This window comes from Poecilia latipinna, unplaced genomic scaffold, assembly GCF_001443285.1.
Source record: "Poecilia latipinna isolate Pla-1442-1.1 unplaced genomic scaffold, P_latipinna-1.0 Scaffold2319, whole genome shotgun sequence".
Taxonomy (NCBI): domain Eukaryota; kingdom Metazoa; phylum Chordata; class Actinopteri; order Cyprinodontiformes; family Poeciliidae; genus Poecilia; species Poecilia latipinna.
In genome coordinates, this window is record NW_015114935.1 from 130,990 (window position 1) to 143,514 (window position 12,525).

The following is a 12,525-nucleotide window of genomic DNA, read 5'->3' on the forward strand; positions in this document are numbered from 1 at the left end:
TTAAATATAATTTAAACAATGAGAAAATTCTTCTTAATTTCATTCAGTTTGACAGTTTAAGATTTTTCCGTAAACATTAATTAGCTTATTATTCATATATATCCTTATTTTTATCCAAGCACACGATTGCTATTTTATCATCTCTAATATTGCCAACGGTTAATGATAAAAAATTCCACAGAAAAAAAAACAAACATTGCATTAGTCCCACAAATGGTCTAAAGCACAATCGTGCCCCAAGTCTTAGAAAAGCACATTTACTTTGCATAATTACGAGTACAAACCAAAACCCAGAAAGCACCTTTTACCAAAAATAATCACAAAACAAAAATTTACTGGCTTTTAATGTATGATTATTCTTTGATCTCATTTGACCAGAATTCTGGTCATCAGCAAATTGATAATCAGGGTAACAATTGATGCCAGATGGCCTGAAGCACCATTTCTTTGGATTAGTCCACCTATGTAAGAAGGAGATGTGGATAGATTTTGTTAATAAAACACAATATTATCTTTGTCTTTACAAAGAAATGAAGGTGTAATAGAACTTTACCAGTTTTCGGTTGTGTCCCGAGTACCAGTGGTCCAATTGACAGAGCTCCAGAGTCATGGTAAGATACGTCCCTCTTGAATAGAGCATGGTGACCCGGGTAGCAATGCTGGGAAAAAAAGTAAAACAACATTGAGGCTTCTGCAGATGTTCAACTTAATTATACATGGTATAGCCACAAAAACACTCACAGCTCTGCAGTTGTTGTTTCTCAAAAGACACAAGTGGACACTGCAGTGCAAGAAAATCTGTGTGTGGTTGGTGAAAGTGAACATCCTGAAGGAGAAACGAGACACAGTGGAGACACCGTTCTGAATCACCTCCACGGTTCCATCTTCTGGATTAGGACACCTGTGAAGCATGAGCAGATGCATCAGTTAGACTGTCAACAAGAAGACACTGAAATAAATTATAAATAACGACAAGATGGTCTTACTGTGAAGCAATGAGATCCCAGCGGACAGGGTAGTTTGCTTGGTTGACTGGTGTGGCCCAGCAAGAGTCCAGAACTGTGGCAAATTGGCGCTGATCCACCCCTTCTGTTCGCACCTCCACGTAAAACATCTCATCAACTTCCAGTTCTATGTTTCTGTTAGTGCTGAAGGGGAAGCGGAAGGCTTCATCCTCATAGGGTATCATCCTCATACGATACGACCCAGTGCCAACAGGAAGCTTTTTTCTCAAAATGCTGCAGAAGAAAAATTTAATGTGGCAACCCTGTTAAATATGTCTGATAGGCTGACTAAACTTCTCTAATTTGTTTACAAGATTACATTATCACTAATCAACTGGTTGGACATAATTCTCGAAGGGAGCACATGGAGAAAACAGTATCATCACCTCTCCACAGGGTTGATGCCCACAGCCATTGAGAGAGCTTGAGCCAGAGGGTAAACGCAGAAGAAATCCAGATGAAGATTCCTCTGGCGGCTGATCAAACCTCCGTGAGGATCCTTATTCCCCTGAATAGTGTTCTCATACATGAAGTGAGTTCCATTGCTCTAAACAGTGAAATGACAGAATGGCATCTATCAACAGAATTAACATTATTGAAGTTTCAAAGAAGATGTTCCAGTTCATGAACTTTACCCTAAGAGCTGTCCCACACAGATGGTTGTCATTGTCAAAGTGGAAGATGAGTCGTCCATCCTGGAGAGTCCCTTTGCAGGAGCTGTCTCGGAGATGGAGAGCACTGGAGTGGAAGCCCGCTTCAAACAGCTGGCAGCGAGATACTGACATGGTACCAGAACTGCTGGAGCATTCGATGTTTGAGTCTGCTCACCAAAGACAGAAATATATAATAATAACCAAAACCAGAAAAAAAAAAAAAAAAAAAAACTTGTTGAGATCTACAGTCTCTTTTCCTAACAAGAAGCCTGGGAAGAAAGTTCATACCCGCTGTAAGATTTATCATAAAAAAAATTATCATCAAAAAAGAGCGACGTAGTCAAACATTTATAAACATGACCGTCTATGAACAAAGAGAGAAAGATGACAAGCACAATGATATACTGAGTCCAGTTTCTTGAGATATTGTTCAGGTGAATTCATTAACAAAACGTTACCATAATCCATGGTAACTTTAGTGACCAACTCAGGGGTGGGTAATCCTGGTCCTCGAGGGCTGGTGTCCTGCAACTCTTTGTTGTCTCCCTGGTCCAACACACTTGAATCCAATAGCTGAATCACTTCAGCTATTGAAGTGATTCAATAGCTGAATCACTTCAATTCAGCTATTGAATTGAATTGAATTTGACTGCACTTAAGTGCAGTCAAATTATCCAGAGTCCTGCTAACAACCTCATTATTTGACTCGGGTGCGTTGAAGGAGAAACCGGTCCTTGAGGCCTGGAGTTGCCCACCCCTGAACTAATCCATCTAATGCAGTAAAAATTATGATGCTTGAAACTTAGAGAACACCAACAGTAAAGTACCAAAAAACATGTTTGGCTCTATGTGACTATCATTACAGTTCTTCATGTGAACAACAAAAAATTTAAAAGGTGTTGCGCTTACCGTAGCTCTCATTGTTGGGTCTATGATGGCGATCATCACAGAAGCAGCCATACGCACCATCTTTCTTACCACACCACTCATACTCTGCACAATCCAGCTGTTCACAGGGATCCATCTCAGCTGAATTAAATATATCAAAATGGCAAAAGGAATTTCATCTCATATGATCAATCAATCGCTCATTGTTCTGACAATGTATTGAGCCAAGCAAACATACCACAATGCAAAGGAGAGCGCCAGTCGGGGATGCTTAGACCCAAATTGGTGCAAGTTTTCTCATAAGCAGAGACAGCTGAACATAGCATGCCATTGGCTGGTGTGTAGAGGCAGAGATTGTAAACACAGGAAATGAAAAATGGTTGTGGGTCAGAATGCAGATGACAAGAACTGAATGGGCCACTGGTGTTGGTGATGACTCTGCAGAGTTCTGTGTATTCTTCTATGAAGTGGCAGTTACTTAGTCCATCACCACTTCCCTCATCAGTTGATCTGCACCTAGAAAAGTTGTTAGACATAAAGATTGTAAAGACAGCACATTTCTTAACAAATGTTTACAATTGTTGAGATTTTTTAGGGTAACTGCAAAAAACTGAAGTCTGAGCTCACCCTGCTTGGCTTGTTTCTGATCTCCAGCTGTGGCCAAACTGGTTGTCGTTTTCCGCCAAAGTACCATTGGGCAAAACTTTGTCATCAGTGGGATCACCATTGAAGTTCCCACACATTCCTCTGACTCTGTTCTGATAGTTGTGACCCATCCTGACCAATAATGTACTAGAGCCATCAAACTGGACTACGACATCAACAGCATCAAACACTATGTAACTTCCCTGCCTCATCACCTGACCAAACTTTCCTGTAGTGGTGGGAAGAGAAACCTCAGCTCCATTTACCTGTTATGATGAGAGTTCAGAGAGTAAGACCAAAGGTTTTAGCACAAGATAACTTGTTTTTGATCTTGAATTTAAGATAAAGCTTACCTTCACCCTCTTGTTAGATCCGAGCCTGACATGAACACTCTCCGGATGATTTGAGAGGTATATATCAACATATGATATGAAAGACACAAGATTGTTTCCTCTGTGTTTGTTGGTAGCCACGACTTTGTACTGAGTTTCATTGTTGCTGTTGCTGTCTAAACTTTCAGTGATGATGTAAGAGCATGATCCCTGAAAATGAGCCAAGGCTCCATCGAAAGTGATGTAATGTGGGTCACCCCATACAGTACAGGTAGACATGGCGTCGTAACAGCCCAGCTGGCCATCTCTGATGGTGCACTCTTGTGCAGGAGTGCATGATGAGGGATTACAGAGCAGGACATTTGATGCACGACATTCACACCGTTGGGAGCAACCGTCTATCCAAAAGGACTCACCAGGCTGCAAGTTTAAAGAATAGTGAAAGTATTAAGTTGTGTGAGAACAGTAAGAAGAAAACATAGCTGCAAAACTGCATCATGCAGACTCTGATTCCAGATCTGCTTTTGCCAAGTTTCCACTCCTTCCTGTCAGTTAAGACTTTAATTACTGAAGGAATGTCAAAAATGGATACCAAACAATTGTGTGAGATGATGTTTGTAACTTGTTGTCATACTTGATTTTTGTCTTGAAAGCACATACTACTCAAATAGTTAAAGGGGAATTACGGTAAATGTGCTAGTAAGTTTGCTAATATTAGCAAACTTATAAAAACTCAAAAGGGCAATGGAAATGGACTGAATGTAGGTTGTACAGTTTTCATGGCCACTCAATATACTTTACATAATAGCCACATTCATGCAAAAACAACAGAAGCCACATTCATTAGAATTTTCGCAATTGAAAACCTGGACAAATTCATACACCGATTCACAAATTGATAGGAAATTAATGTTCCAGGGAGACAGTAACATGTCAAAAGTGGAAACTGGAATCGAACCCACAACCTTCAAATATTCTGGTTGATGTCTAAACATTTTAGTTCATTCCACATGATACCATTTTATTAAGTAAAGGGCACCTGACCCTTCAGTGTTGAGTTGCATTTGGAGTTATGCAGAATTATACCCTGCTCTTTAGGTTAATTTTGGACTAATGGCTACTTCCTCTCTTAGGGTCATTAAGTCCAGCTTCAGTCCGCATATTCTTTTGCCTCTGAGACAGAATCATCCTTACATATGCCAACAGGAAGCATCAGATGACAAGAACACTTTCAGATACCTAGAAATTGTACTAAGGAGACTTGTAAACGTCCAAGAATATCTTAAAATTTGGGTAGATTCTTTATGATTTAGCTGATATGTCCCACAAGAAGGCATGCTGTAGCCTTGAAGTACAACATCACATAATCTTTTCATTCTTCAAAGACACTCTGGAAGTGTTACATCAGCTCCCACATTCTAACTTTCTGAGCTAATTAACCTACATTGAAATAGAATCCATCATACTGGCAGCCACAGCTTTCCACAGGGACACAGCTTGATCCACTCCTGGAAAAACCTTCATCACAGAAACATCCCTCAGAGCAAACATGGTCACAGGCAGCATCGATGCTGCTGGCACAGGTGTGGCCACAGTCTGTTCCACACAGCTCATAATGACTGTTGGCTGGGCACTCAATTCCTGTATACATGATAAGATAAAGGATGACAAGTTGGTTAAAACAAGTTCAAACATAGTAGACACATTATGAGAGATTAGAGGATAACTCTTGCTCGATTGATAGCACACTGCCTTCCATACTCACTGCAAGTGGTGTTTTGCCTCCAAGGGTAGACACGGATATTAGCAGACTGACAGGCACTGACGTACGTCTCTAGAGCCCTGCACAGAAGATCACTGCCTCGAATCCCCGACACGCAGACATCAAAGACACAGTCACTGAAATACGGTGCTGGATCCACCTCCTCGTGGCAGAAGCTGAAGGGGCCGTCAGCTGCCTGAATCACCTCACACTGGGCCCTGGCGGATCGATCATCATTGCATTGTGCACATGAAGAGCCACAGCCATCACTACAGGTGTAGTTCCCAGGAACCTTCCAAGCTGCTCCAAAAACATCGGCTGAGTTGGACAATGATCCATTTGGGGTGTGGAAGTCATCATTTGGATTTCCATTAAAGTTTCCACAAAGTCCACACATGTTTCCTCTGTTCAAGATAGAAAAACCTGAATTACGTTTTATACACTTAAATGAGAATGAGAGACACAATCACAAGCAAGACAATACAACATATTGTAAAAGTATTACATAAGGGTTAAACATGTTAAGTTTAGTATTTTCAATAGTTAGCCATTTAACTTACCAACTATAGTTGTAACATATCTAGCTAGTTAGCACCATTCAAGTCTAAAGCTTTGAGCTTTATATGTACCGAAATAAAATTTCAGATAAGATTTTCAGATGAAATAAGGTGTACATTATTGATGCCAGGATTGGGAAATTTTGGGGCCACAGCTGCATGGCATTACAAAAACAGAGTCCTCCCCCCATTGCTGAAAAGGGGGTGCAGGTTGGAGTCCCCCCAACACCCTGTCGTTTTTGTTTTTTTCTGCCGATTCGAGGGGCTGAACTTCGACTCGGCAGGAAAATTAATGTTTTTGATTGTTTATTCAATGTTGCATGACTCTGTGTTTTTGTGTTTAATGATGTAAAGCACTTTGATATGCCTTGCTGCTGAAATGTGCTATACAAATAAAATTTGATTTGATTTGAAATATATTCAGGAAAATAGAAATAACTGTTTATTTCTATATAATAAGACAGTGTCATCTAAAAATGAATATACATGTTTTGTGCAAATGCAGCAACAATGGCATACTCTAAGAGCAGTAGTTAGAAAAAAAAAGAAAATTCAATATAAACTTTTAATTTGAGCTGTGTGGAAGGCTACCTGTACTTTGGGGGTACCGAAATGGACACTGTGCTACTTCCGTCATACATTACACTCAGTCCAAACTCTGCATTGACAAATGTTTGAGATCCACTACCAAAAATTGACAGGCTTCTATTGAAGACAATTGGCAGGTTTCTTGTGATTCCATTCACCTGTGAAGAAGAATTTTTTTTATGGAAGACACACAACTGATATGTTTGGATTATTACTGATGTAGATATTTAAGAACTGAATGGTGTTCTTTTATGATGTACCCAATTGTTTTGGCTTCTAAAAAGTATTCTGTAAAATTTCCAAACTACCTCAGATGGTTTTAAATATCTTCAGCAGTCTTCTATCAGAGAAAGCTCCACTTACCTCCACAGTACCCCTGTTGCCTCTTGACATACGTACTTCATAGCCCAAGATATCTACATAAACTTCAGCTGTGATAGAAACTGGCAATCCAAACCACGGTTCATTCTTTGCTTTCACAGAAAACTGGTGAAGGTCCACAGTGTCATTGCAAACTGTTGCCAGAACATAGCGGCAGGTTCCCTGGAAGTCGTAGGCCTTGCCATCAAAGGTCAGGTAGTGAGGGTCTCCAGAGGCAGAGCAGGTGCCATGAGGATTTGGATGGCAGCCAAACTCACCCCCCACAACATGGCAGGACTCCTGAGGTCCACATTTGCTTGGGGAACACTGGACTATACCAGTTACACCATTACAGGTGCAAAAGCTCTGACATTCTTCCCCATCCCAGAACTGTTCACCAGCTTGCCGATAGCGTCCATCATGAAAGCATCCACAGGATGTTGGAGGCACACACTGGTTACCACTGAGGACAAACCCATCATTACACTGGCACCCCTCCTGGCACTGAGTGTTACAAGTGAAGGGGAAGGAGAGGCTGGGGCAGGAGGACGGACATGAACTTCCACAGAGTTCATAATGACTGTTTGATGGACAGGTTAGTTCTGTTGGGGAATGAAAGAAGTTCAATAAAAAGAAATTATGAATGTGCTCATTTCAAAGGCATCTCTATCAAATGTGGTTCTAGAACTTACCACAGCCAGTTGCATTCCTCCACTGTCCCAAGGATACACCGTTATATTGACACATCAGTGCATAATCTCGTAGGACCTCACATAGTGTTGATGCTGGATCATCAGAGCGTTGGAGGATTCCTACACATGCATCTACCTGCTGCCATGGGTTCACTGCAGCCCAGCATGAAGTAAATGGTCCAGTGTGTGAAGTAAGAACTCCACAGTACTCAGTGGAACTGAAATTGGTTGCAGAGGAACGAGGTCTGTTTTCCACGCAGTGATCTGCCAGGGAGCCATCTCGCCAACTGTCCCCAAACACCTGGGAGTCACTGACCAGATTGCCATTGGGTGTACGGAAATCATCATTCTGGTCAACATTGTAGTTTCCACAAAGTCCACCTAATAAACCACTATAGACACCTGGTGCAGTGACACGGATAAAGTGAGGCCAGACAGTCTGCAGAGTTACACCAAAGTCTGTGCGAAGGATGACACTGTGAGTGCTGCTTTGGAAGATGCGGATTCTGTTGGATCCAGAGCCAAACGGCAGTCTGATCAGCTGTCCATCAACCTTTAACACACAGAAAAATCAAAAAGGTCCTTGGTGTAGATGTTAAAAGTATTTCAAAAAGCATAGAGACATCAAATTTTTCGTTTATCACTGGAGAAACTTCCAAAATTATGTGTTGATCAAATGTTTTCATTGTTTGTAAACATATTGCAAATAGCTCTTTTGCAGTAATTAATTCAATAAAGTTGATGAAATGTTATATGTTTCCTTCTTACTTCTTTGGTCAGAAGTTGAAGATCACTCCACTCTGGGTAATCAGAATATGTACACTAAATTTTATCAACAGGCTTTGCAAACATAGTTAAACCCACGATCTAAGACCTTATTAATGCCTCTTTAAAAGCATTTATTTTCAGACAGTCTTTTGGCACAGGTTAACCATTACTTATGAATGTTCCGTATTTGGTCAAATAATCTAAAATCTGTGCTTTGTGTGAAATTTCATCAAACATTAACTTTATGTAATTGACTTCAAACAAATCCTTTTACACTTCACTTTAATAACTTGTTTTTATCCATAGAAAAGGATTTCTATCACTTACCTTAACAGTGCTACTACTTGCCATCTCAATAGCAACTTGTCTTCCCTCTGCCTCAAACTTTAACACATTGGAGAAACCCTGTGGCCCCTGTGGAACCTTTTCCACAGTAATCATGAAGTGTGAGTGATTAGAGGATCCCATAACTTTGGCAAGGGTCAAGCGACATGCTTCTGGGTACTGGTACATCACTCCATCAAATGTATGATATGATCCTGGGCCTCTGATCCAACATGTAGCAAAACTGTTTGGTGTGCACCCTCTTACTCCATCCTCCACCCTGCAGGACTCATGTTGACCACAGCTGTGAGAGCTGCAAGTCATGTAGCCATAGCTACATGTACAGCGCCTCCCACAGTCTGCATCCAGTATGACAGTTTCTCCTGAGCGGTAGTAGTGACCCTCACAGCTGCAGCCACAGTCAGCATGAGGGACACAGACCCCTCCACTCAGGAGGTAACCTGAATTGCAGACACAGCTCTCTTGATCAGGCAGGGGGCAGTTGTAGGTGGAATTGGGGTTGACACATGTAGATGGACATCCTGTACCCTGGGCCTCATAGTGGCTATTGGCTGGGCAGGGGATTTCTAAACACAAGAAACATTTATTCTCAAACTTTGAATATTTAACACCAATTGCATTTCAAAATAATTGCAAATGACTGGCAGACATACCACAGAAGCCAGGATGCCTCCAGCTTTGTGGCTGGATCCCATTTTGTTGACACTGACTTGAGTAGACATTTAGGGCTTGACAGAGAATGGGCTGATACCCTTTGCCGACACAAAGATCATACACACAGCTATCTACAAAAAATCCTGGAGGGAGTTGTTGATGGCATGCAGCAAACGGTCCTGTGCTGTTCTCCAGTATACCACAGTGGGCAGAGTTTCTGTATAATGTTGCCTCAGATTCTGTGCAGCCGGCACAGGCCAGACCTTCACACTGAGGGTCACAACCAGGCTCATCATCACCAGATGCTTTCCAGCTGTTGGCAAAAACCACATCAGAGCTCACCACTTCACCTTGACGGGTTCGAAAATCATCTTCAGGGTGATTGTTGAAGTTTCCACAGAACCCACATGTGCTATTTTGGTAAGTGTAGGGCAAACTGATCCGGACATATAAGTACTTGTCATATGACACCATCAGGCCAAAGTCAGTGCTGACGATCACAGAGAAACCTGACTGATAAACCTGGATAGAGCCGTTTCTGAGGGAAAACGGTACGGTTGCAAAGCTTCCATTGACCTGTAAGGATGGCAACAAAAATAGTTACAAATATAAACAAAACACAAAATGCAGGGTCTATATTACAGAACGTAAAAGGGTCCTGTTACCTTGGCCTGACTCTGATCTCCTTTAACAAGCTCAATAGTTTCATCATGGACAAAGACTTTGACCAGTTGTGTCCATGAAACACGTGTGCTCCCCTGATGCCCGTTCTTCCCCTCCACTCTGTAATAGGGCAGTCCGTTCTGACACTGCTCTGACAGAACGTAAGTGCATGTGCCTTGAAAGTGAAACACTGAGTTGTCAAAGGTGTAGTAATGTGGATCTCCACTGACGGTGCAGGTTCGTCTTTGCACTGTCTGGCAGGAGTACTGAAAGGCAGCTGGCCGACAGATTTGGGAGAAGGAACAGGGATTGCTGGAGCATTGCAGCCCTGCTCTGGTGCAGGTGCACTTCTGTGCACAGGTGCTGTCACTCCAGAAAGAGTCACCAAGTTGAACAGGCTGACCTTTAAACAAGGAAAGAACAAGAGTCATTTCAAGGCTGCTTTAATGGTGAATTAGTTTGTGGTGTTTCTGACATCACAGTTAGAATGACCTAAAACATAGGTGCCAAAAGTTCTCCAGAGTCCTGCTAATTATCTAATTATTTGATTGAATTGTGTCAAGACACATCTAAAAGTTGCAGGACACCAGCCCTCGAGGCCTGAAGTTTGACATCTGTAATCTAAGAAATTAAGTATTTACAGAGGAAGAATTAAACTAACTGAAGAACTGTTTAGGGTTCAGTACTCTTAATAACCCTATTGTTATACCATGATTCACAGATTGGAGTTTTCCCTTATTTCCATGAAACTTGCAAATTGTTATAGAGCAATTTATAAAAATGTTAAATTCAGCATTTATTGGTGAATTTTTGCTCCTACCATTAAAAGTGCAGCCTCTTGAACCATGATCTACTCGAAATGCCCAGCGACCGGGTACGTTGACGTTGCTGTTGAGACTAAAGGCTGAATTAGGTCCAGTGGCGTTACTAGAGAATGATCCAGGGATGGTGAAGTGGTGAGTGGAATTGATTGTATCATATCCAGCCTGGAAAATACATATGCTTAAGTAATTTTTTTTCATGTTTCATAGAAATGCATATTTACTGAAACAAAGAGAAGGAAAATAAAACATATATATGTATTCATTAGAATGTGTCTAACCTGTACAGACATTGGTGTGGAGGCTATTGACCCATAATTCATCAGCACAAATGAATAATGGCCATCAGTAGTCAAGACTGCCTGAAAGGTTGTTTGCTGGGAAAAATACATGTATTTATTGAGAATTAATTTGCAGATTAACCAAAGGCTATCTTTTTGTATTTGTACATCTAATACATTTCAGAAGTTAAATATAGATCACTTACTGTTCCAGTTGTTGGAAAATAGGCAACTTCATGCCATGTTGCTATAAAGACCCAGCTGGCCTGAAAGTTAAGAGCTGGGAAGTACGCATTGATGTCTTGTGTAACTTGTTGGAGAAGAGAGCCGTTGGTGTACTGAACATAGTAGATTTCACCATTTTCTCTGTTGTCTAAATCAGTCCAGAACGGAGCAATGACGTCTCTGGTTCCATACATTGGAAAACGTTGAGGAGAAAAACTTGACCATGGATAATCAAAGGTCAGATGTCCATTCTGGTTCACCTGAGAAAAAGAGCTATAAGTTAGGTATCACTATTTATACACTTATATATTTACATTTTGTCTTGAGGATTACGATAATTTGGAAAGTGAATGAAAGTACATGAAGTCAGGTAACATACGTAAATCTGAGAGTAAGACTGCCCAAAATAGTTGAAGGTTCGTAGGAGTGAAATTCTAGGTGAGCTTCCATCGTCTGATCGAGAGCTTTTTGTTCCTTCAAGTGGGTAGAGGGGTCCTGCAAAATACGAGAGAGAGCACCTGATTAAATTAGACACTTTTTAGATAAAATCTATCTAAAAGGGTCAATGTTGTAACACAGTTTCTTTATCTAGACATAGAGTACAAGGTTATATGAATACTTTGCGTCACTTAAGCCAAGATAACTGTCAGAAATAAAACCTATTTGATGTGAATTTAAATGTTTAGACCATTACATTCATTTTTAGACCATTACATTAATTTTTTTATGTAACTGCCCTAGTTTCAAAACAGTAACTTCTTAATCTGTTAAACAATATTTTGCCTTCTGTTGAAACAGTAAGAGCAGACAGAAAAAACTGTCTATAAAAAAAGCTGTTTTGTGTGTGGCAAGGCTTGAAAACATTATTTTAACTGCAATTACAATTATTTTTATAATATACAAGTTTGCCAACCTAGCAGTACGTCATTTAATAAAAGCAATTAATAAAAAGTATATTTAGAGTCAAAGCATAGCTTTAAACTTTAAGCTTTACTCCAGTTGTAAAAACACAGAAATTATTGATCATGAAATTAAGATGAAAATGTCAGTTTCAGTAAGACCTGATTTTGTGTGACAAGACTTAGACTCTTCATTTTTATTTAAATGACTAACATGTTTGTATCAATTAAAGAAAAATTAAATCAATAATGAAAAAATAATAGCTACAGGCAAAGGAGAATAAGTCTAAAATTTAAGCTTGCCTCGATTATGAGTTGTCACTTGAGCTATAAAAAGATCACTAAATATGAAATTGTGATGCAAGGATCAAGCCATTACATTCATTGG

General features: G+C 40.4%; 2 protein-coding genes across 2 annotated transcripts in view; both read right to left on the minus strand.

Moving 5' to 3' along the window:
• Positions 1-331: 331 nt before the first annotated feature.
• Positions 332-1,189, minus strand: LOC106937325 (pancreatic secretory granule membrane major glycoprotein GP2-like). The gene is made up of 4 exons (XM_015018756.1): positions 987-1,189; positions 742-901; positions 554-659; positions 332-461 (listed from the first exon to the last, which is right to left on the minus strand). The coding sequence occupies exons 1-4, from the start codon at positions 1,187-1,189 to the stop codon at positions 367-369; spliced, it is 564 nt and encodes a 187-aa protein (XP_014874242.1). The 3' UTR covers positions 332-366.
• A 197-nt stretch (positions 1,190-1,386) lies between these two features.
• The window catches only part of LOC106937326 (alpha-tectorin-like), a 15,883-nt gene continuing 4,744 nt past the window's right edge, over positions 1,387-12,525 (minus strand). The window contains exons 3-20 of the mRNA XM_015018757.1: positions 11,618-11,733; positions 11,220-11,498; positions 11,014-11,109; positions 10,732-10,897; positions 9,914-10,314; positions 9,248-9,824; positions 8,577-9,160; positions 7,482-8,034; positions 6,793-7,391; positions 6,433-6,587; positions 5,288-5,688; positions 4,967-5,163; positions 3,544-3,942; positions 3,173-3,456; positions 2,784-3,061; positions 2,567-2,686; positions 1,640-1,824; positions 1,387-1,551 (exon numbers count right to left, since the gene is read on the minus strand). Of these exons, the coding sequence (XP_014874243.1) occupies positions 1,387-1,551; positions 1,640-1,824; positions 2,567-2,686; positions 2,784-3,061; positions 3,173-3,456; positions 3,544-3,942; positions 4,967-5,163; positions 5,288-5,688; positions 6,433-6,587; positions 6,793-7,391; positions 7,482-8,034; positions 8,577-9,160; positions 9,248-9,824; positions 9,914-10,314; positions 10,732-10,897; positions 11,014-11,109; positions 11,220-11,498; positions 11,618-11,733 (5,555 nt within the window). The remainder of the gene's footprint in view (positions 1,552-1,639; positions 1,825-2,566; positions 2,687-2,783; positions 3,062-3,172; positions 3,457-3,543; positions 3,943-4,966; positions 5,164-5,287; positions 5,689-6,432; positions 6,588-6,792; positions 7,392-7,481; positions 8,035-8,576; positions 9,161-9,247; positions 9,825-9,913; positions 10,315-10,731; positions 10,898-11,013; positions 11,110-11,219; positions 11,499-11,617; positions 11,734-12,525) is intronic.